Below are 23,277 nucleotides of genomic sequence, written 5' to 3'. Positions count from 1 at the left end.
AGAAAAGGAAAACCAAATACAAAAGATAATACTTATATTTTGAAAAGTGGTGAGGGCTCCCTCTTAATCCAATCTCGAGGGATACCTATAACTTTAACAAAACAATTCAACAAAGTCTTTCCAAGGAATGTTAAACCTATAAGTGCTAGAAATCTAAATACAAAACAATTCAAAAACTTAGAGTAGAAGGATAAAGTCCTTAAGAGTTCCTAGAAAATAAGTCTTTGACTTCGGATTCTTCCTTCTTTTTCTTCTTTGGAGGTCTTTCATCAACAACATTTGCATATTCCCTTTCTCTTTTTGTTTCTCGGATTCTCAGGACAATCACTTTTATAGTGACCCATTTTGTGACAATTGTAGCATTCGATTTTGGATAGGTCTATCTTCCTTCTAGGCCCTTTAGACTTCTTGAATGATCCTTTGTTCTTGTGATGAGCGGAATAAGCATTTGAAACTTTCTCTTCTTCATTCTCCTTGTTGCTTACTAGAGCAATTCTGACTTCTCCCTGATTGCATGCATTCCATAGTTGTTCGAATGTAGGAGTTTCCTTCCAACTGTTGAGACCTGATGAGAAGGCACTCCATGATGTTGGTAGTCCTAGAAGTGCAGTGATTACAAGCTCTTTTTCCGATACTATCTCATCAATTGCCTGGAGTTCATCTCTGGTTCTTGCTATTCTCACAAAGAAGGATGCCACAATGTCTTCTTTTGTCATCTTTATAAATCTTAGTTCATTCTTAAGTCTTGCTATTTGACCAAGGTTCTTCATAGTGTATAATTTGGATAATGCCTCATACATCTCTTAAGCAGAATCTATGTTGGATATATATGGAATGAGGTTATCCTTAATTCCATCCACCATTAGTGTCATGGCCAATATTTTTATTTCCTTGAACTTTGCCTTTCTACATCACTTGACTCATTTGTAGGCTTCTTCACCTTTCCTTTGATTAGATCCAAAACTTTATTCTTCTCGAGGATGAGGTCTATCCTCTTCTTCCATGCCCTGTAGTTGGATGCTCTTTATTTGTTTTCTCCCTTTATTGAGTTAGAGATTGTCCTTGAAGATGGTAGACTTGACTTCTTATATGATCCTTTTGATAACCCTTATTCAAACCTCTTATTTTCCTTTTAATAGATCTTTGAGCTGCCTTTTTCCTCCTTCACCTTAGCTCTTATACCATGTTAGAAAATTAGAAAGGCATAAATGTTTTCTTTATATAGATAATTACTTGTGATATTCTTATGTTTTTCTTATGTTCATTTTTTATCTTTTAGTTCATCAAGCAATTACCAAAACAATATCACAAAGATCGCAAACACCAAATGTAGGCAGACAACCATGGAAAAACCCCTATCTAGGGGAAATCCCAGTCAACAACCCCTCCTTAATAATTTCACGAGATGATCCAAGACTCTTGACCTAGACACAGACTTTCCAAGTCAACCCTTTCTTCCTTCTGTAGATGATAACTCTTTTAACAATAACTTTGACCTGGCAGCAACAACTTGTAGCAGCAAAAAAACTTAGATCTAGTAGAACTTCGACCCAACAGCAGCCCAACAACAACTTCGACCCATCAGTTAGCCCAACAACAACTTCGATCCAATAGTTAGCCCAACAACAACTTCGAACTAGTAGAAAGATTTCAATCTAGCAGCAGTACTTTGACCCTCTAGTAGTAGACCAGAAAATCCACGTGAGAGAGAGAGATGACCCAAAAACTTCGATCTTGTCCTTTCCAACAATTCTCCTTCTTCTCTTGGAATTTCACACTTTTTTTTGCCTCCTCTTAGATATCGAACTTGTGTGAGAGATTCCTTCAAATGAATTTAAACTGCTTCAATATATAGGCTTTTGGTGAGGTCGAATTACCTTGTTTGAGGCTGACTTGATCTGCTTGAGGCCGACTTGGTGTGGAGGTGAGAAATAATTTATTTGACTCAATAATAATTCTTTTTACATGATTCGAAAGCCTAAGAAGGGTCTCTTTAAATGGACAATGACTATAATGACTCAAAAAAAATCCTAGAAGTCCTCAGTGAGGACTTCGACCTAAAACATGATGACCCAAGCATGAAACCCATGCTTTAATAATTCATGATAATAATAATAAAAAAGTTCTTTTTTTCTTTCTTTTGATAAATACATTCAGTATGACTCAAATACAATTGATGAAGACCGAACCTAGTTACATTCTTCAACAAAGTTGACCTCAGAAAAACCCCACATCCTCTTGGGGAAAACCGGTCTTCAAATGAGGATTTTATTGCTTGAGAAATTACACTAAGTACATAAAATAAACACAGTACTTATCTCCCTTTTCAGCTGAAGCATTAAATGCAAATTCTGGAAATTTGTGCCCACTGTAATTTTCTGATTTCCACAAAATTTACATGCCCAGAAATTTCTGCATTTTCTCACAGCCCAGCTCCTTGAAAATCGTGCCCAGAATTTTGCCTTGAAATCTTTGTTGAAGGTGCCTCGAATTTTGCATTGAATGTGAGACAGATTGTCTTGAAAAATGTTCTTGTCTTCTGCCTAAAAAAACGTGTTAACAGAGGCTGTTGTCCTGAAATTAGTGCCTCGAATTTTGGGCTTGACAGCAGCTAAAACATCCTCGAAAATCGTGTTGTACAGCTCCTCGAAATGCATTCTACAACCCTAAAAAATTGTGCCTCTTGCCGCCTCGAAAATCATGCCTGCTGTAGCTGCCCTCTTCCTTGAAATTCGTGTTGGTGTTTGCCCTCCTTGTCCTAGAAATTCGAGCCTCCTTTCCTGCTGCAATTTCTCCTTAGCAAACTCTCTCTCTCCTCTCTTCTCATCACGCTTTCTCAACTGTGAAGTGAAGAATGAGATTATTTTTTCCTCTTTTGTTTCCTTGGAAAAGATTGAATCCCTAAACCTAGGATCCAATGGTCGAGATTTAATCTCCAAATCTCAAGATGTGTGGTTGGAATCAACTCTCCCAAATGACCCCCGTCACACATTGGCCCCATCACTTAAAAGTCTTCTAGTGCTTTTTTTTCTAGTTGTGTATCTTTTTATATTTTTCTCATAAAGTGATTTTTCAACTCATTTTACTAGTAGAAAAGTACACTTAGTACTTTACATATAAAGTCACTTTATAAAGTACAAGTGACTTTAATATTAGAAAAAAGTACATAGTGCAACACTTCTAAGTACCTTTTATACCCATGACATTAATATAACTCATAAATGCCACCAAGACAAAAGTAATTAATGTGTTCACTAGGTTAAAAGAGATAAATGCTCTATTATATAGAAGTTTGGGAGCCAATCCCAAGACAAATGGTGACAATCCCAAGACAAATGGGTGACAATCCCAATGCCTTTACATGCAAATTCGAATTTCCCAAGTGGCCATTCTATTTCCTCTATAGAGGCCAACACAATCCTTGAATAGGAGAACTTGTTGAGGTGGAGAGGACATGTGTATGTGAGAGTGGAGTGGTAGAAGACCATTCTCCACTCATCTCTTGTGGAACTCCAAGTCAAAGCCCACCAATGGGTGAGTTACTTCTTAAACTCGACTTATCCTCCTAAGAAAATGTGATTTGCTTTTGTGAAACTCTTGGTCCCCTAAAGGAAATTCAATTTCCCTTTTTTGTCACATGTTTCTCCTTGATTCTTGGTCCACATCACTTTAGAACTTGACTTCAACTCCTTGACGATTTTCCACCTCATTTCCACATCATTTAACATGTGTGGATTTTTATTTTCTCTAATTTATTTTATTTGCTGACTCAATTTATTACCACATTTTTCACTAAAACTTAGGAAAAGTAGGTTTTGAGGGTCTAAAACTTATTTTTTACCCCTCAAAGTGTGTCATAGTTGAAAGTTGAGTGTGAGAGGTGTAATTTTGAGCACACATACCCCATACAAATTCTCTAGACATCACTTTTTACATATTACATTCAGATTCTATTTAAATTTCCGTCTTGCAGGAATTTTTTTTTTTTTTTAAAATGACCCCTAGACCTAATCAAATTCCACGTAATTTTACGAGTGATATAGCATGGTAATATACAATGACTCTAGATAATAGGACTCACCCAAGGCCTTGCCTTCAAGCCGTACTCCGGCTTTGGGGTTATGTTTGGAGGAAAAAACTCAATTAATTATTAAGCCTTGTAAGGATATAATGATTAACCAAGTGAAAAAAGGCTCCCATATATTTCAACATGTCTTCGGATTTTTCATATCTGAGTCTTCTCCCTACTTCCTGGTGCACACTTGTTCCAGATCAGATCACACATGAGTAATCCATTACTTGCACACATACACCTTGATTTCCATCTCTTTATATAGCTTTTGCCTTAGCCAATACCACAGGCAAATCCTTTGGTAAAGTTAAAGTTGATGGTATTCGTTGATAGGATCAAATAGACGTTGCCACTTGGCAGTGAACTAGAACCGGCCAGTTTATGGGAAAGCCGTCCGGTTCTATCATAAACTGGACGGTTTATGCCCGATTTGACTAAAAAACCGGCGAGGAGGGCAGTTCGACCCGGTTTTTCTATAGGTCCGGTGGCTTTGGTTAATGAACCAGTCGGTTTGACCGGTTTACGGTTCAAACTGACCGGTTTTGAATACAATTCATCATATAATGAGCAATATTAGGGCTGCTGGTTGACTTGCTGTCCAAAGTTGGAGAAAAAACTCTCCTGTGGGGTTACCCACTTTAGGTGGGTAACATTGCTAATGCCTCATCATCCAAAACTATGTTTCTTGCTTTTTTGTCATATTCTAACATCATACCTAATTCCCAATGCAAAAGCCAATGGCTGACTCTATTCTGGTGTAGATTTTCTATTGGAGTTTGTGCTTTCTGTCAAATTATTTCCACAATTGTTTTTACTGAAAGCAATTTGTGGATTGTCTATGGTGCTCATCAAGGCAGTACACTTTACATTCATTGTCAACATCTTTACTTGCTTCTTGTGACACATAACTAGATTTTGCATGTACTTTCTCTTGTTAAAACTTGATGTAATCTGACGACTTGTATTTTGTACATATTTTATTTTTCAATATTGTAATATGTCTTCCTGTAGAAGTTGAACTTTGCCACCATTCATTTAGGCACCGTAGTCAAACTACCCAGAATGCTGTTCTGCTAGTTCGTTAATTTCTTGGTTTGACCAGCCTAAGCCATTGTTTGATGTTTTCCTATTTGAGCCATGCTTTCTTGTCTAACTACTGTCAGATTATGCTGTTCACCTAATGAAAATAAAAATGAACATTGATTTCCAATATTTAATTTCTTGGTTTGACCAGCCTAAGCCATTGTTTGATGTTTTCCTATTTGAGCCATGCTTTCTTGTCTAACTACTGTTAGATTATGCTGTTCACCTAATGAAAATAAAAATGAACATTGATTTCCAATATTTTATCTTCAGAAACATTTAATCCTTTCACACTGTTTATCCTTTTGTGCCCAGATTGTATAGCTTATGTAATACAAAGTGGTTGTGCAAAAGCAACTCCTATAGCTATAGTAACAACAAGAAGAAAAGATCTAAAACCAAAGATAAAAGACTAGCTCAAAGAAAGAAAGAGAAAGAGCATGATGAATACATGATTGAAATCTCATCATGACCATGTAAAGAGGTGCTAGAACTAGAAGTTGAGTTTGAAAGATGGGGGAAAAGAAGAAGAATATGTCTCTACATCTGAGTCCTTCATTGTTATGGAGGAGCTGATAGACTCTCTTATAAAGTCTTTTTGAGAGTGCTTAGGGCTGAGGGGACACCACCTTGTAATCCTTAGAGTGATCTTGTTGGGGGAGCTCTAGATTGAGAAGGCCCGTCACTCCTAACATTTAGAGCCAGGGAAGAATCTTTGAATGGATGGCTAGTTACTCGATCGAGAGTGGAGAGTGGTACTTTTCACAGAGGGATTTGTCTTAGGATTTGGCCCCTCCGATTGCTTTGTTTGCTAGCTGATGAGGTCTAGCCCGAGCTCTGGAATGAGAGATCCTCAGAAGTCTTGCAGAGATGGGACAACTCTTTGGGTTGTTGAGAAGGGATTTAGGGTCTCATTAATCTGATATTTACAGAAGCTTGAACTTTTATATGCTCTTGGTACATTGAGTCAGTTGAAGAATATGGATGAATGGTATGATCCTACTAGAAGGTTCTGGATGGGGAGGATTGTGATCTATACCTAAGAACCTCCCTCGTAAAAACAATTAAGCATTTTTGATCTGGGTAATGAAAAATGTGGAGAGGGAGCCACCTGACTCCCAATAAAGGTAGTATATTCCCCCTTTGATCTAATAATAACTGGGACATTTGAAGATGAGGTGATCCATAAACTCAATGTCTTGAATTTAGCAAAACTAACAAAAATCCTATTCAAGTGAGGAAGGTGGTGATCAATCTTAACTCGAAGTTGATAAGAGCCAACTTGGCAATGGCCATGGGGGATCATGAGGGCTTGCATCAAAAGCTGTTTATATATGCATGTTTGACAATAAGAACATCTCTTGATTGCAAAAAGTGCTTGGAATAGAAAGCCATATTTGGGCCAAGACCATCAAGAGGCATGGTCCAAGTGACCTAAATGTGCCATGTATAGATGTCCTCTATCCAGTTTAGACGACAGAAGGTGGCTTGGAGCATCTTACCTAGGTAACCATCCATTTTTGAAGGTCACAAAAGCGGTAAAGGTCATCAAGCTGTCTCTGTAGCCCCTTGGGAATGGAGGCTAGGAGGATCATGTCATTTACATAAAGAAGCAAAGAGATCTAGGAATGGTAGAGAAGACATCCATCCCTATCTTTTATACGCTCCTTGATTCTAATTTATCAATGAAAAGTCCAGAGAGAATTGGAGAGAGAGGGCACCACTACCTAACCCCAATGGTGCTGTTGATGAACTTTAGGAGGCCAGGAATAGTGTGAAAATGAACAAGAATTGAATTATAGAGTTTCTTGATGGCAGTTAGAAGTGTCTCCAAGATACCAGTGTTGAGCAACCTTTGAAATAATGCCTGTGTTAGGACCGAGTCAAATGTCTATTGAAAGTCAACAAAGCAGCAACAGACTTTGAAAGAGTGATGGTATGCCTCATCAATAATGGTTCAGAGAGAGAAGAGTTGATTGTATTATTTAGTGTCATAATCAATGTTTCTGCAATGATATGTGTTGCTGTTAAATTTGGACAACTAGGTCCAAACTCCATGTTCTGATGCTCAGATTAAGAGGCTAATATTTTTGTTGGATTCCTCTTTCTGAGAGGTGTAAAATCCATATAAAAATAGTCTTAATCCGATGAGCAGAACTTATATTTTGAATTTATTATTCTTAATAAATTATATGTGCAAGGTCAGCCAGTTTTGTAATGTAGGCTCACATGCCCAACAGATGTGTCACACACCCTCATTGATGGATATATATACAGGAAAAGTTGGAGAGAATTTGAATACAACACAACTCACATCTTCCTCTCTCATCCTAAAAAGTACGAGCTACCTGGAGGACGAATTTCAGCCACACGTGGGAAGGACGAAGAGGATTTTTCTGCTGCAAGGTTTTCTGCTGCTAGGGTTTCTGCTGCTAGGGTTTCGCAGAAGTTTGACCAGCGTTGACTTTGGACAACGCTTGGTCCAAACAAGCTGAAAACTTGTGGGAGGTTCGATTTTTGAAGGCCGTACTACCTGGCACAAAAATCGAGGTCAAAGGGTTGACCGTTTTGCTGCTGCGTTGACTTTTAGCTTGCTGCCCCTGCGTTGACTTTTCAGGACAGCGTTGACTTTTGTAGAACTGACTTGGGTTGACTCATCTACTGGTTGGAGGGTTGTTGTGACACATGCTGGGCTGGCTGACCAAAGGAGACTTTGCTGGTTGAAGCATCCTGTTGACCGCCGAAACGAACACATACATTTTTCTTGTTTCTGATTTGTCTTCTGTAAGATCTGCTTATATGTTCTATCTGCATTTTGCTTATCTACTTGTATGATTGCTGTGAGAAAAGTGAAATTGCTCTTAGCATAGAACATCTACAAAACTTTACATGGTATCGGAGCTGAGGTGAAGACAAACTCTATCTATAGCAATCATCATCGAAGGAAATGGATTCCTCTAAGCTTGAATTCAGGGAGAATGACAAGCTGACTGGAAGTGATGACTTCCATGCCTGGAAGATGTTATTAGATCTCAAATTAGAAGATCATGATCTCCTAGATCATGTGACAGGGAAGATTCAAGAACCTCCATCAAATGCCTCTGCTGCTGTTAAACACAAGTATAAGAAGGGAGAAATCAGAGCAAAGCTGCTGATCAGGGAATCCATAAATAAGAGTCTGGTTGCCTACATATCTGAACTAGACACATCCAAGGAGATGTATGACAAACTGATACTTATGTTCCGGGTAAACAATGTGAACCAAGTGCTATTCCTCAAGAACAAGTTGAAGAATATGAAGAAGGGCCGAGACGAGTCTATTCAAACTTTCTTTATGAAGTTGACCGAAACCAGGAACAATCTGCTAGCTATTGGGGAGACAATAGCTGATCGTGAGATGGTTCTCACCGCACTTGGAGGACTTCCATATGAATGGCAAGTATTCACAACTACCATTCTCAACAATAATACCATCCCTAACTTTGATGAGCTTCTGTCTAGATGTATGCAAGAAGAAACAAGGATGAAGGAATTTGATAATGAAAGAAATGCTGCCTATGTTGCTCATTCCCGAAAGAAGAACTCTGGTGGTTCCAAGGACAAAGGAAGGACTAAGACTCAAAAGAAGAAGGGTAAATGTTTCACCTGCCATAAGACTGGACACTATGCTAGAGAATGCCCCTTCCAGAAGAATTCTCTCGATAGTGACGACAACAACAACAACCGAAGGAATGGGAATCGAAGAAATGACAAATCCAAAGGAAATAGGAAGGCTCACTTTGAAGGAAACAATCCACCTTCTAAAAGGACCAGAAATACCAGGTATGAGGAGTCTAATGTTGTTGATAAAAGAAATGAGTATATTCTAATATCTGCTCTCTCAGCTGCATCTCCGCCCGACACTATGGATGTCTGGCTAATCGATAGTGGTGCCTCAAGACACATCACCGGATTCAAGGAAGCACTTTCTGACATGGTTGAAAGGGATACTAATCTAGACATTATCCTTGGGGATAATGCCACTTATCCTGTGAAAGGGACCGGGACTGTGACCCTCCTCTTGTCTCAAGGACAAGTCCTCCATCTACAAGATGTACTCTATGTACCCAAATTGAAGAAGAACCTTGTGTCTGTATCTGCCATGGAAGACAAAGGATTCAATGTAACTTTCTCTGATGGAAAGGTACTCATGTGGAAGAAGAGCTTCAAGGAAGCTATCTCAATTGGTTTTAGGGTTGGTACACTCTACCAGGTTGGAGGGAGTCCGTTGGGAGCTATGACTTGTGATACTATCCGTCAAACCGAATTATGGCACTGAAGATTTGGACACCTTCATTACAAGGCTCTTCCCGAAGCAAGGAAGGTGGTGACAGGGATGCCTGATTTTGGAAATAATCATAAAGGTGTATGTAAGGGCTGTGCTGAAGGAAAACATACAAGGGGACCTTTCCCCTCAAGTGTCACAAAGACATCTGAGATATTGCAACTGGTCCATTCTGATCTTTCCGGTATGTTGCCTGTAACATCCCTGGGGGGATGTTCTTACTATATGACATTTACTGATGACTTCTCTCGCAAAACCTGGATATACTTCTTGAAGAAGAAGGATGAGGCTTTCATGTGGTTCTGTACCTTCAAAGCCTTGGTGGAAAATATGACCGGAAAGAAGATCAAGATTTTGAGGACTGACAATGGCACTGAATATGAGTCAAATGAGTTCAAAGACTTTTGCAGAGAAGCTGGCATTAAGAGGGAGACTACCACTGCATATACTCCTGAGCAGAATGGTGTTGCTGAACGCAAGAATAGGACTATTGTGGAAGCTGCCCGTGCCATGCTATGTGACCAAGGTCTTCCCAAGTTTCTGTGGGGAGAAGCTGCAAATACTGCTGTGTACATTCAAAACCGATGCCCTCATTCCACTTTGGACTCCAAAACTCCCGAAGAGGTTTTCTCTGGTAAGAAACCTGATGTCTCACATTTTAGAATTTTTGGATGTCCTGTCTATTTTCATGTGCCGAAAGAAAAGAGAAGTAAGCTGGATGCTACTGGGAAGAAAGGAATGTTTGTGGGCTACAGTGAGACTTCTAAGGCATATAGAGTCTATGTACCTGGTCAAAGGGAAGTAGAGATAAGCCATGATGTCACTTTTGACGAAAATGCTTCCCTGAAGAAAGTAGTAGATCTTCCTAGATCTGAAGAAAACCATGAAGAAAGACCTGGAAATCTGGAAGAACCCCAGGATGAAACTATGCCTGATGTTGAAGGGCCAATGGACCCTATTGATCCTTCCCCTTCTCTAGGAAAGAGGCCATCATGGCTCAGGGACACCCTCGAAGATGCTGAGGGTCATGCTGCCCCAAGGGGAACATTCCGAGAAAGCAAGAAGCCGTGTAGATACCAAGGGTATCTAGCTGCCATGAGTACTATTATACAATCTGAACCTGGATCTTTTGAGGAAGCCATCAAGCATCAAGTCTGGAAGGATGCTATGCATGAAGAATATGAGGCTATTATGAAGAATGATGTCTGGGAGGTGGTCCCGAGACCGAAGGACAAATCTGTTGTCACCGCTAAATGGCTCTACAAGATTAAACATGGATCTGATGGGAGTGCTGAAAAGTTTAAGGCAAGATTTGTTGCCCGTGGCTTCTCTCAAAAGGAAGGAATTGACTATGACGATATATTTGCACCTGTGGCTCGATATACCACCATCCGATCCATCATAGCCCTTGCTGCTACGCAAGGATGGAGTCTTCATCAGATGGATGTCAAGACCGCTTTTCTGCATGGTGCAATAAAGGAAGAGGTGTATGTAGAACAACCTCTGGGATTTGAAGTTCAAGATCGAGACACTTATGTCTGCAGGTTGAAGAAAGCCCTCTATGGGTTAAAGCAAGCACCCAGAGCTTGGTATGAGAGGATGGATAGTTACTTGATGAAGCTGGGCTTCACTCGAAGCAATGCTGATCCAAACCTTTACTTTAAGGTTGTGGAAGGAAAGCCTCTCATTCCAGTGCTGTATGTGGACGACCTCTTCCTGACAGGTGATGACCCTCTCATTCATCAATGTAAGAGGGAGCTTGCTGCTGAGTTCGAGATGAAAGACCTAGGACTGATGCACTATTTCCTAGGCCTGGAGGTCTGGCAGAGACCTGGAGAGATTTTCCTTTCTCAAGGAAAGTATATTGTGAAGCTTCTGGAAAGATTTGGGATGGTGCACTGTAAGTCCGTGTCGACACCAATGGAACTCAACTTTAAGAAGTTGAGTGGCAGCGCTGCAGGGCCTATCTTGGCCAATCCTACTGAGTATCGTCAACTCATAGGAGCTTTGATGTTCTTAGTGAACACCCGTCCGGACATATGTTTTGCAGTGAATACTTTGAGTCAACAGATGGTTGATCCTCATCATTTTCACGGGGTTGGTGCCAAGAATCTTTTGAGATATCTTCGGGGCACGATAAACCATGGGCTGAGATACACTGCCGGGAGTGTGATACTTCGGGGATATACTGATGCCGATTGGGCTGGCAGTGTGGTGGATCGTAAGAGCACATCTGGATGCTGTTTCAATCTTGGTTTTGCTTCGATCTCATGGATGAGCAGGAAGCAGAAGTCGGTGGCTTTGAGCACCGCGGAGGCCGAATACATTGCTGCTAGTATGGCCTGTTGTGAAGCAGTTTGGTTGAGGAAGCTCTTTAGTGAGTTGTTCCAACATGTGCTAGATACCACTGTAATACTCTGTGATAATCAGAGTGGGATTCGTATGACTGAGAATCCTGTGTTCCACGACCGATCCAAGCATATTGATATCAGGTACCACTTTATCCGGGATATGGTACAGCGAGGCGCCGTAAGGCTCGATCATATAGGAACTGATGAGCAGGTCGCGGATATTCTCACTAAGCCCCTGGGGAAGGTCAAGTTCCTAACCTTCCGTGAGAGTCTTGGTGTCGTGGAAAGACCCTATGATGTGGGTCCTGTTGGACGATGAGCTCTGGGAGCTCTGGGGGGCTTTGGGGATAGCTTCTCGGAGCTATAAGCACTCATAATGCTTCTGCCCCACCCTTGTGATTATTGAGCTGGTTCGCCACTCATTTAATCTGTGCCCCGTATGCATCCTACCCATTGAGTTCAGGGCTCATGGGAAGTACCTCTCATTTGGCCAATGAGGTGTGGAAAAGCTAGAGACTATTAGCAAAGACTGATGGACGCATCAGAGATTGCCGTACTCTCTATCTAGGATGGCATGGTCCAACCACTTGATCTGGGATCAAGATTTGTGAGGTCTGGGACCTCTGGACTGATTATGTCAGTCGGGGAATGATGTCTTTGTGACTGACCCACTTCTGTTCTGAAATAAAGAAGCCAGCAAAGCAAGTTTCGGCGGGATGACTCACGATGTTAATTGCACTAATAGATGGAGTTCTCCCTAGTTGAGAGGGAGTGTTAAATTTGGACAACTAGGTCCAAACTCCATGTTCTGATGCTCAGATTAAGAGGCTAATATTTTTGTTGGATTCCTCTTTCTGAGAGGTGTAAAATCCATATAAAAATAGTCTTAATCCGATGAGCAGAACTTATATTTTGAATTTATTATTCTTAATAAATTATATGTGCAAGGTCAGCCAGTTTTGTAATGTAGGCTCACATGCCCAACAGATGTGTCACACACCCTCATTGATGGATATATATACAGGAAAAGTTGGAGAGAATTTGAATACAACACAACTCACATCTTCCTCTCTCATCCTAAAAAGTACGAGCTACCTGGAGGACGAATTTCAGCCACACGTGGGAAGGACGAAGAGGATTTTTCTGCGGCAAGGTTTTCTGCTGCTAGGGTTTCGCAGAAGTTTGACCAGCGTTGACTTTGGACAACGCTTGGTCCAAACAAGCTGAAAACTTGTGGGAGGTTCGATTTTTGAAGGCCGTACTACCTGGCACAAAAATCGAGGTCAAAGGGTTGACCGTTTTGCTGCTGCGTTGACTTTTAGCTTGCTGCCCCTGCGTTGACTTTTCAGGACAACGTTGACTTTTGTAGAACTGACTTGGGTTGACTCATCTACTGGTTGGAGGGTTGTTGTGACACATGCTGGGCTGGCTGACCAAAGGAGACTTTGCTGGTTGAAGCATCCTGTTGACCGCCGAAACGAACACATACATTTTCCTTGTTTCTGATTTGTCTTCTGTAAGATCTGCTTATATGTTCTATCTGCATTTTGCTTATCTACTTGTATGATTGCTGTGAGAAAAGTGAAATTGCTCTTAGCATAGAACATCTACAAAACTTTACAGTTGCTAAGTTGGGAAACTACCACTATGTAACCATAAAAGACATGTAACTTAAGTGATTGCTTATAATTTCTTAGAATAATATCAACATTCAGAAGTTATTGTGGGAGTATTAGTTCCTTCTAAATTGGTGCTTGGATTATTGTTCTATAGTGATGACAGTAATTCATGATGTTTTTATGCCTTTGCTAGCTTATCATGAAGCTGTGCAGGAGAATTTAATTGGGGTTATAACAAGTTGAATAGTTCTTGCATGCAGGCTGTTGGTAGCTCATATGTTTCTTTTATTTTGTTTTAACTTTTCTATTTTGTAGCCTTTGCTACGAGAGGCTGAAGTGACTTTCGTAAGCTTGATATTTGAAATGGCATTTTTCTCTGTTGCGCTCATTATAATATTTCATTATTTTCTTTGTTTATGCAACTGTGACAATTTCTCCTATTGTTATTCCAGGTTGTGGAGCTTCCAATGCTTCATCCTGAGAAATTTGTTAAGCTTGGAATAGATCCTCCGAAAGGTGTCCTTTGCTATGGTCCTCCTGGCACAGGAAAAACACTATTAGCTCGAGCAGTGGCTAATCGTACTGATGCATGCTTTATTAGAGTTATTGGAAGTGAGCTTGTTCAGAAGTATGTTGGTGAGGGTGCTCGAATGGTACGGGAGCTTTTTCAGGTTTGTAAATTCTAGCTCCCCTTTAGATGCTGTCTCTTTCTTTGTTTATACTGTCAACAAATAATATTATTATATCTTAAATGGTTTTTTTACAGGTTTTATAAAACATCGAACCATAACTCTTGTTTATAGAATCAAAACATTAAAATATGTATCACAAAAGATTCAGATAGCAATGAGAAACATTGCTGATTCAAATAAAGAATAGAACTTGTTTAATTATATATTTCTTGTTGAGTGGTGCCAAAATGAGATTCTGTAGCACTAATTAGACTAAGTGTTATTATGTCTTGTGAGCATGGTTAACAGACATAAAAGTTTAGTAGGTTTTGGGAGGCGGGGAAGGTTTGGAAAAGGTTGTGATTTCAGAAAAGCTTGAAAGGGTGGGAAACATGGAACATCTAAAAGCTTTACTTAAAATTATACATATTACTGAGAAATTTGAATAATCAGAGAAAAATAATGAAATCAGCACTATGTTTTTAGCTCATATAGTGAAGGAATGTGATGTGGTGGTGGTGGGGTGCTGTTGGGCTACGAAGTAGTTTTTTTGAACTTTTGATTTGTTTTATTTATTTTTAATTTTAATTCTTGCTTTTTCAAGGAAAGGTACGTTGGTCTGGTTTCGATCAGTTTTGTCTGGTCCAAAATTTTCAGGGTCTACTAAACCTGGTAACTATGATTGTGAGGGGGAAACTAGAAGAAGCATATTTGTTTGAGCACTAAGCAAATCATGTTTTTAATTTTCAAACCCAGCAATTAAAATTTGTATTTACCAAATTTGTATAATCTTGGACAAAAGTTGTAGATGATCTCTAAAAAACAACCAAACAATATCACAAATTGAATTTTATTTCTTAGAAATATTGTGTCGTGTGGCATCAACCTTTTATGGCTTTTCATATGCTTAAAAATCCCTAATGTAAAAGCCCTTGTGAAAATCTAGAAATTTGCAGCTTGTATATTGTAATTTATCATCAAAACATAAGCTGGACACAGTATACCTGAGATTTTCATTCTAACATTAAAAGTAGTAGTTATTGCAGAAGCATTGCAACAATCCTTAGCCTGCTTCATATTATGTTGCTGCTGCATTTGTTGGAATCTTTTATATTACATTGTATCAAAACCGTGGAGTTCAATGAGTGTAATGAAATTATGGATGCCTGCTTGAAACATCCATAAGCTTCCTTCAACAACTGTTGTTTTCAGTGGTGGTCACTGAAGCCCACTGCCACTTAAGGTCAACCAAACAGTTGCTGCCCATTGCTTCTTCCACTATGAGGAAAAGATGAAATTTTTTATAATTTGAATGTTAGGTAATGTTAAGTATATCTTAATGTTAATTTATTAATCTTACTTTTTAACGTTAGTTGCAAGGTCATATAATTTTAGATTAGGTGCTTAGATATGATGGATTGACGTAACTTAATTTTTCAAATGAAACACCCGTTTAAATCAAAATTCAAAGGCATAAAGATGGCCTTAATATATATTTCATGTCCAAAAGTATCATTGTTATAGAAAATTATCAGTATATATTTCATGTCCAAAAGTATCATTGTTATAGAAAATTATCAGTGTGTTCGGCGACAGTATTTTTATATTATTTTTATTAATTGAATATATGTATGCAACATTTTTGTAAGATTGATGAAAAACTGAGTTACAGGCTTCTAAATTCTACTAAAAGCAATATGATAATTAATGATAAAGGAGCCTACATCTATCCTAAACCCGATCTTTTAAGCACTGAGAAGTTTATGCCGCGGTTTCTTTTCGTCCCTTGCTGCACTTAATAGATATGGAGTTAAGATGGATCTATGTCATTATATCAAGAATCACATTGGATTCTTAATCCTGATTGGTCTCCTTTTATCTGCTTGTATCTTTGAATCAGTGCATTTTGTAGACCCATTTGATATATAATGTATTTAAATGTATGCTGCTTTTGCTTCTAACCCAACTATAAGCCACATGTAGAAACCTAAGGTTTTCACAGCAGAAATGTATAGGGAGTTCATCAGATGAGCTTAAGAAAGCCTAAGGGTAGCTGTGGTAATGCCTGGTCAAGCCAGTGGGGATTTTTGATTAGTTGAAGCATACATTTGGTATCTCAACCAATGGAATAATTTCTTTTAGGACACAGATAACTGTTAATTTCTTTATACCCAATTACAAATTTACTGTCTCAACAAATAAGCACAGATCTGAAATAAACAATGCTTTCTAATCTGATTTGTAACAATAAATATTCTGGGTTTTTAACCAAATAAACAGCAAAAGTGAAATTACTTGAAACCAATCACATGCAATCACAAGCAACAAAGAATAACATAGATAAACGGTGGAAACCCCAGTGTGGGGAAAACCAACCAACATTGGGCTTCTCATTCAGCTTCAAGAGAAATATTTTTTACAGCAGACTTACAAGAATTTGCACCTGAAAATACATTGCAAAATATCTTGACCCTCTCTCTCTCTCAGCCCTTGTATGATCCACACGTGCAGAGCCCAGTAGAAGAACTTTTGCGCACAGGCAAAACTCGGTCTCATGGCCCAAGAGAAAACTTAGCCTACTGGCTCAAGATAACTTGGCCCGCACGTGCCATGGTAACTTGGCATTTCCGCTGATATCGTTTGCCTTGATCTCACTCTAGCTGGCTTGATCTAGCCTCTTCTCTCTCTCGCTGCCAAATATCGAGTTCCACTGAATCCCAACCCGTGCCAAAACAATTGTATTTCTCCTTTGGCTAGAACCCCCTATAAATAGATCAAACCCTAATCTCAAGCGAAATCCATAATCTCAACGGTTGAGATTAGATCTTACTTTACTGAGATCAACAGTCACGACTTAGATATGTTGTTGACTTCTTTTCCCTTTTACAAAAAGGTACCCAACAGTTAAATTAAACTGTTGTCTAAAGTCCTGACTTATGAAATTTATTAATTAACTTTTGTAGGAGATAAGTAAGGTGATTCACTGCATGTCATGGCCCCTGATACATGCAAAATCACCTTCCAAGGTACAATCTCAAAACTCCCTCTTAGTGAGGAAGGTGTTATGTACAACACCCAACTTATCCCTGAAGAATACAAATTTGTGCTTCATCAAGGACTTCGTTAAGATGTCTGCGACTTGCTCATCTGTGGGAATGTATTGTAGCTTTACAGTTCCCTTCTACACACAATCTCTGATGAAGTGGTGTTTGATCTCAGTATGCTTTGACTTGTCATGGAATACTGGATCCTCAGGCAGTTTAATATAACTCTAGTTGTCACAGTGAATGGCAGTCGGATCTAGCTCTTGATAAAAAATCCCAACAAGGAGTTTCCCAATCCAAATAACCTCACATGTCACCACACTGGCAGCCATGCACTCTGCCTCTGCAGAATTCAACGCAATTGACTTCTATTTCCTGCTGTACTCAAAGATTGCTCCTGATCCAAAACTGAAGCTGCACCCAAAAGTACTCTTCTTGTCCACTGTATTGCCTTCCCAATCCACATCGGTGTACCCCTCTAGCTTCACTCCATCCTACTAAGTGTACCTCAGCCCATACTCAACTGTTCCTCAGTGATATCTCAAAACATGTTTTGCAGCTACCCAGTGAACTTGCTTAGGCTCTACTATAAATTGACTAAGTGTGTTCACTGCAAAACAAATATTTGGCTTGGTGTTGACCAAATACTTGAGAGAGCCAATCAATTGTCTATACAAGGTAGGGTCCACTGCCTTTGATATGGAAGTATTGATCTTCTTGTAGTTGGTCACAAATGGCGTAGCCATAGGTCTACAGTCCTCCATCCTAAAATGTTTCAAGATCTCAACTGTGTATTTCCCTTGTCCAAGCAAAATATCTCCCTCTCCCTGCCATATCTTCAACCTGAGAAAGTAGTGCATCAATGCCAAATCCTTCATGTCAAACTCTGTTGCAAGGTCCCTCTTACAGTGGGCAATGAGCTCCCCAGACCTTGTGAGAAATAGGTTATCAACTGTTGAAAATAAGGGTACCAAGGAGATGCTTTTAGTGCTTTTATCCTTTTGGCCTAAGAAAACGTATTAATGTCTTTTTGTTATGTGACATTATGAGTTTTATTAATGTTATGGAGGGAAGTTACTTTTTATTGGTGATGTACTATGCACTTTAATATATTAATGCTACTAGTGTTATAAAGTGACTTTATGAGAAAAATACATAGTGCATTTTTTAATATTAAAGTGAATTTTATTTTTTAAAAGTTCTTTAGGAGAAAAAAAGTGCACATGGTACAAAACATTAAAAAGGTAACTATGAGACTCATTGATTGAGGGGGACCACATGAAAGAAGAGGTCAAGAGAGAGAATGATCTCCACCCTTGATCTAATGAGTTGAGATTTAATCTCAGCCATTAGATCTCAAGGGTTAGGGTTCTCTTTTAATGAGAAGACAAAAGGGGAAAAACATTCATTCTTGATTCATTTCTAATGAGCATTTGAGAGGAGGTGAGAAGAAGAGTTTGAGAGGAGGCTGAGATTGCATATCTGGAAGGAGGGAAAACACATAGCTAGGGGGCTCCCAAAATTCGATTTTTAGCTAAACCTTCAAGCACGTAGTCTGAGAATATCGTGCAGAGATAACAATCCGAGAATCAAGAAACAGTAGGCTGAAATTCAAGGTATAGGCCTGCGCTGATTTGTTGGGTGGCTGAGAGTGATTCTATGCATATTTTTTGTGGAGCAGAGGAGCTGCTCGAATCTGCCGAAGTAGTAGCTGGGCTGAGAATCTAGGAGATCAACCTCACTGTTTATTCTTGGCTTGAGAGCACGAGCTTTGAGACACCTTTAGCGTGAATCTAGGAGGCATATTTAGCAGAATTGAAGCATGAATTTTCAGAGGAACACCTTCTGAGTTCCAATGAGAACACATGCCACCAGAGTTTTAATGAGAACAAGAAGATGGTGTTGAGGTAGAAGCTAAGAAACACCAAGATGTCCAAGATTGACAATGTGACCTCATACCTCACCAAAATCACTTAGGTGAGAGATGAGTTGGCTGTTGTGGGAGAGGCTATCCCTAAGGACCAGTTGGTTAGGATTGCACTAGATGGTTTCACCAAGCAGTGGGATGGATTCATATATGGCATTGTGGCCAAAGAGCATTTTCCAGACTAGAGGAGGATGTGGGATGATTTCATCTAGGAGGAGACTAGGAGGAGTGCCAAGAGTGGCAATCAACTTGGTGGGGGAGATGAAGAGGAGAATGTTGCCCTTGCAACTAAGGGCAAGAAGAAGGCCAAGAAGGGGTCTTCTAGTGGAGCTAAGCAGGAGAAGGGGAAGTAGAAGGCGAAGGAGAAGGACATGAGCAAAGTGAAATGCTTTGCTTGTGGGAAGTTGGGTCACTATGTTGTTCAGTGTCCCAACAAGAAGGGCAAGAAGAAGGGAGTTGCAACTTCGACAGAGGTGGGTGAGTTTACCTCCAGATTTGAAATAGAGTTCCGTGGTGGCGAGTCTTGCCACTCATGTCACGTCTTCCAATGTATGGTTTGTAGACAGTGGAGCATCTTGCCATATGACTGGAGTGAGAGAGCACTTCACGAGTCTCACAAAGGATGATATTGACTTGGAGGTTGTGCTTGGAGATAACTCCAAGGTCAAAGCAGCAGGAGTGGGAACAATATCCTTTCAAAGGGAGTCATTACTTCCCCTAAAAGTGACTGATGTTCTTTATGTTCCAGGGCTGAAGAAGAACTTGATTTCAGTCTGATACCATGTTAATTTTTCATATGGCTACATTGTTATTTGCTTTGATAATTGCATTTCTTCATTAACACATTACGTTCACCCCATAACATTATAGTATTATTTAGATCTACATCATTATTCATTAGCATATGCAATTATGTAAAAATAACAATATCATCATCATCTATGTAGCGACACATAAATGAACAATAGAATAAAAACATGCACACATAGAGACACCAGGATTAGTCGTTGATACTTGCTTGTGAATCTTAGTTATCTTATTTATGTTCTTTAGTTATATCTTTTCATCAAATAATATCAAGAAACAGTAACAAAAAAAGAGGACATAGATATATGCTCTCAGCCAGGGCAAAACCCTTCTAAGGGGAAAACCCATAAACTCTTCTCTTCTTAGAATCTGCTTCAAATGAGATATAGTGACCCAATCCCTAGACCAACTCCAAGACCCCCCCTTAAACTGCTTCTTCCTTGCAACTTCGACTTTCCAACAAGTACCCAACTACTTGACCCAACAACTTCGTCCTTCTAGCAAATACGTTCGAGAAACTGCTGCAGAAACCCTAATCTATCTTCCTTTTGAGACCTTCCTGGAGCAAAACAACTCTCCCTAAGGTCAACAAGGTCAAGAGAAGGATTTTGCTCTATCCAACAACTTGTTCTTGCAATTCTGCTCCCTAGCAACAACTTTGCTCCCCAACAATTCAAACCTGCAACTTCGACCTCTTTTTGGCTGCAGAAACCCTAGCTTCTTCGCACATGTGAGAGAGATAGAGCCCATAGAACAAATTTCGTCCTCCCAGCTTCTCCTAGACTTTCGCTTTCCTTTTCCTAGCTTCCCGCTACAGATTGAACTCTTTCCTTGATAGATTGAATTTGTGATAGATTGAATTTGTGATGAGTGTATGTAAATGAGGTCGAATTGCTTCATTTTATAGCCTTCCCAAGTGGTCGAATTCTCTCCTTTAGGCTGACTTGAGGCTCCCAGGGCCGACTTGTGCTCTTGGAGATTCCAGGACTTTATAAACTAAAAATTAATTCTTTTTACAATTACAAATTGTTTGGAAGGGTCTTATAAACATGATGTTGACTCCTTTGACTCATGACTATAAATCCTAAGACATAACAAACCCTAGAAGAACTAAGAACGTGCTTTTACCTAAAAGATCATCAATAATGAGCATGAAACCCATGCTTTGATAATAATATTTTTTCTTTCCTTTTTCTTGTTTGTTACATAGTATACACATTGAAATGAGTACAATAATTATGAAGATCGAAACTAGTTACATTTCTCAACACATATATCCCAAGGGATCTAGTGTCGAGTTGTTAGAGTGATTGAAGTTCACAATGGGAGGCTATACAAGTTTATGTTTCAGCCTACTAGAGCCTTGGTGGCGCAGACCAGCAACAATGAGTTGTGCGAGATTTGGCATAGGAGGATGGCCCACTTGCACCATGGAGCATTCAGGATGCTGAGGGAAATGGTTACAGGTTTACATGAGTTCAATACTGAGCATCATAATGTGTGCAGGGGGTGTGCTTTGGAAAGTACACCAAGACACCTTTCCCAAGCAGTGACAACAAGGTGGTAGGTATCTTACACTTTGATGTTTGTGGTCCTATGTCTCATGTATCATTGAGTGGATGCGAGTACTATGTGACCTTCATTGATAACTACTCCATGAAGACTTGGATTTTCTTTTTGAATACCAAGGATGAGGTCTTCAAGAGGTTCCAAGAGTTTAAGGCTTTTGTGGAGAACCAAACGAGGAAGAAGATCAAGGTGTTAAGATTAGACAATGGAGGTGAGTATACCTCCAACAAGATGGAGGAGTTCTGTAGTAGTGTGAGCATCAGGAGAGAGTACATAGTGCTTTATAACCCCCAATAGAATGGGGTGGCGAAGAGGAAGAACAGGGCCATAGTGGGTGCAACTAGAGCTATGTTGCATGATAAGGGATTACCTTTCTTTTTATGGGTTGAAGCATGTAACATTGCATTGTTTCTGCAAAATAGGAGCCCACATAGAGTCTTGGGCAATAAGACTCCTGAGGAGGCCTTTTTCGGGAAGAAGCTTGAGATTGGGCACATCATGATCTTTGGGTGCCTTACATATTCACACATCCCCAAGGAGAAGAGGATGAAGTTGGAACCCACAGCAGAGAAAGGTATCTTTGTGGGCTATAGTGAGACCAACAATGCCTATCGTGTATATATTCTTGCACAGAGGAAAGTTGTCCTGAGGCGAGATGTGAGATTTGAGGAGAGGGCCTTGAGGTCTCGGGAGGTTGATCAGGTTGATTAGGTAGATCGGCAAGCTCCTCAATAGTTGGCCACACCACAGGTATCAAGATCTTCAGGTGATAAACCAATTCAGGAGGATCACCTACTTTTGGGGTGACAGGTTCACAGAGTCTAATATCACCAGGCACAGGATCTTAGAGTCCGGGTTCACCACATACCACAGGAGGGCCTTCCTCGTCAAGAGGAGAGGCTCTAGTTAAAGATTTTCCCATATCAGTTAAGGAGGCTCCTACAGGGAAGAGGAAGCCAAGATAGCTTTGTGAGACCTTGAAGGAAGCCCATGAGGTAGTGGGGAAACCCAAGTGGTCAGTGAGGGAGAGCAGACCTCTAGAGAGGTCGGGTGGCTCTGTGGTAGATGTTGTGGAGACAAAGCCAGTTAGTTATGACGAGGCTACTAGTTAGCAGATCTAGAGGGATGCCATGGTGGAGGATAATGCCTCCATCATGAAGAATGAGGTGTGGGAGATAGTGCCGAGACTTGAGGGGAAGTTGATGGTGACTTCTAGGTGGATCTACAAGATTAAACATGTTGCAGATGGCAGCGTGGAGAAGTTCAAAGCTTGTTTTGTGGCGCGGGGGTTCTCACAAGTCGAGGGAGTTGAGTATGAGGAGACCTTCACACCAGTTGCTTGTTATACGTCCATTAGAGAAGTGATATATATAACAACTGAGATGGGTTGGAGGATTCACCAGATGGATTTGAAGACTGCCTTTCTCAATGGGGTTATTCAGGAGGTGTAGATTAAACAACTATAGGGCTTTGAGGTGCATGGGAGGGAGTCTCATATGTGTAGGCTTAAGAAAGCCTTATATGGACTGAAGCGAGCACCGAAGGCATGGTACAAGAGGATAGATGCCTACTTGCAGTAAATGGGTTTCTAGAAGAGTGATGCAGATTCGAACCTATGCTTTATCATGGTGGGTGATGATCCACTCATTTTGGTTCTATATGTGGATGGCTTGTTTATTACAGGAGAGGACACAATCATCCAACGTTGGAAAAAGAGACCTATCTTTAGAGTTTGACATGACTTATCTGGGATTGATGCATTACTTTTTGGGGTTGGAGGTCTGGCAGGAGGATGGACATATCTTCGTGG

General features: G+C 40.0%; 1 protein-coding gene across 1 annotated transcript in view; it reads left to right on the top strand.

Annotated features, from left to right (window-relative positions):
- Positions 1–23,277, top strand: part of LOC149227284 (26S proteasome regulatory subunit 7-like) — an 80,459-nt gene that overhangs the window by 15,472 nt on the left and 41,710 nt on the right. The window contains exon 7 of the mRNA XM_089377734.1: positions 13,902–14,120. Coding sequence (XP_089233860.1) covers positions 13,902–14,120 — 219 coding nt within the window. The remainder of the gene's footprint in view (positions 1–13,901; positions 14,121–23,277) is intronic.

This window comes from Pinus tabuliformis, chromosome J (genome assembly GCF_031772625.1).
Source record: "Pinus tabuliformis cultivar Carrire ecotype Pingquan chromosome J, CPIR1, whole genome shotgun sequence".
Taxonomy (NCBI): domain Eukaryota; kingdom Viridiplantae; phylum Streptophyta; class Pinopsida; order Pinales; family Pinaceae; genus Pinus; species Pinus tabuliformis.
The sequence above is the reverse complement of the archived record's forward strand: the minus strand, read 5'-3'. Positions and strand labels throughout refer to the sequence as shown.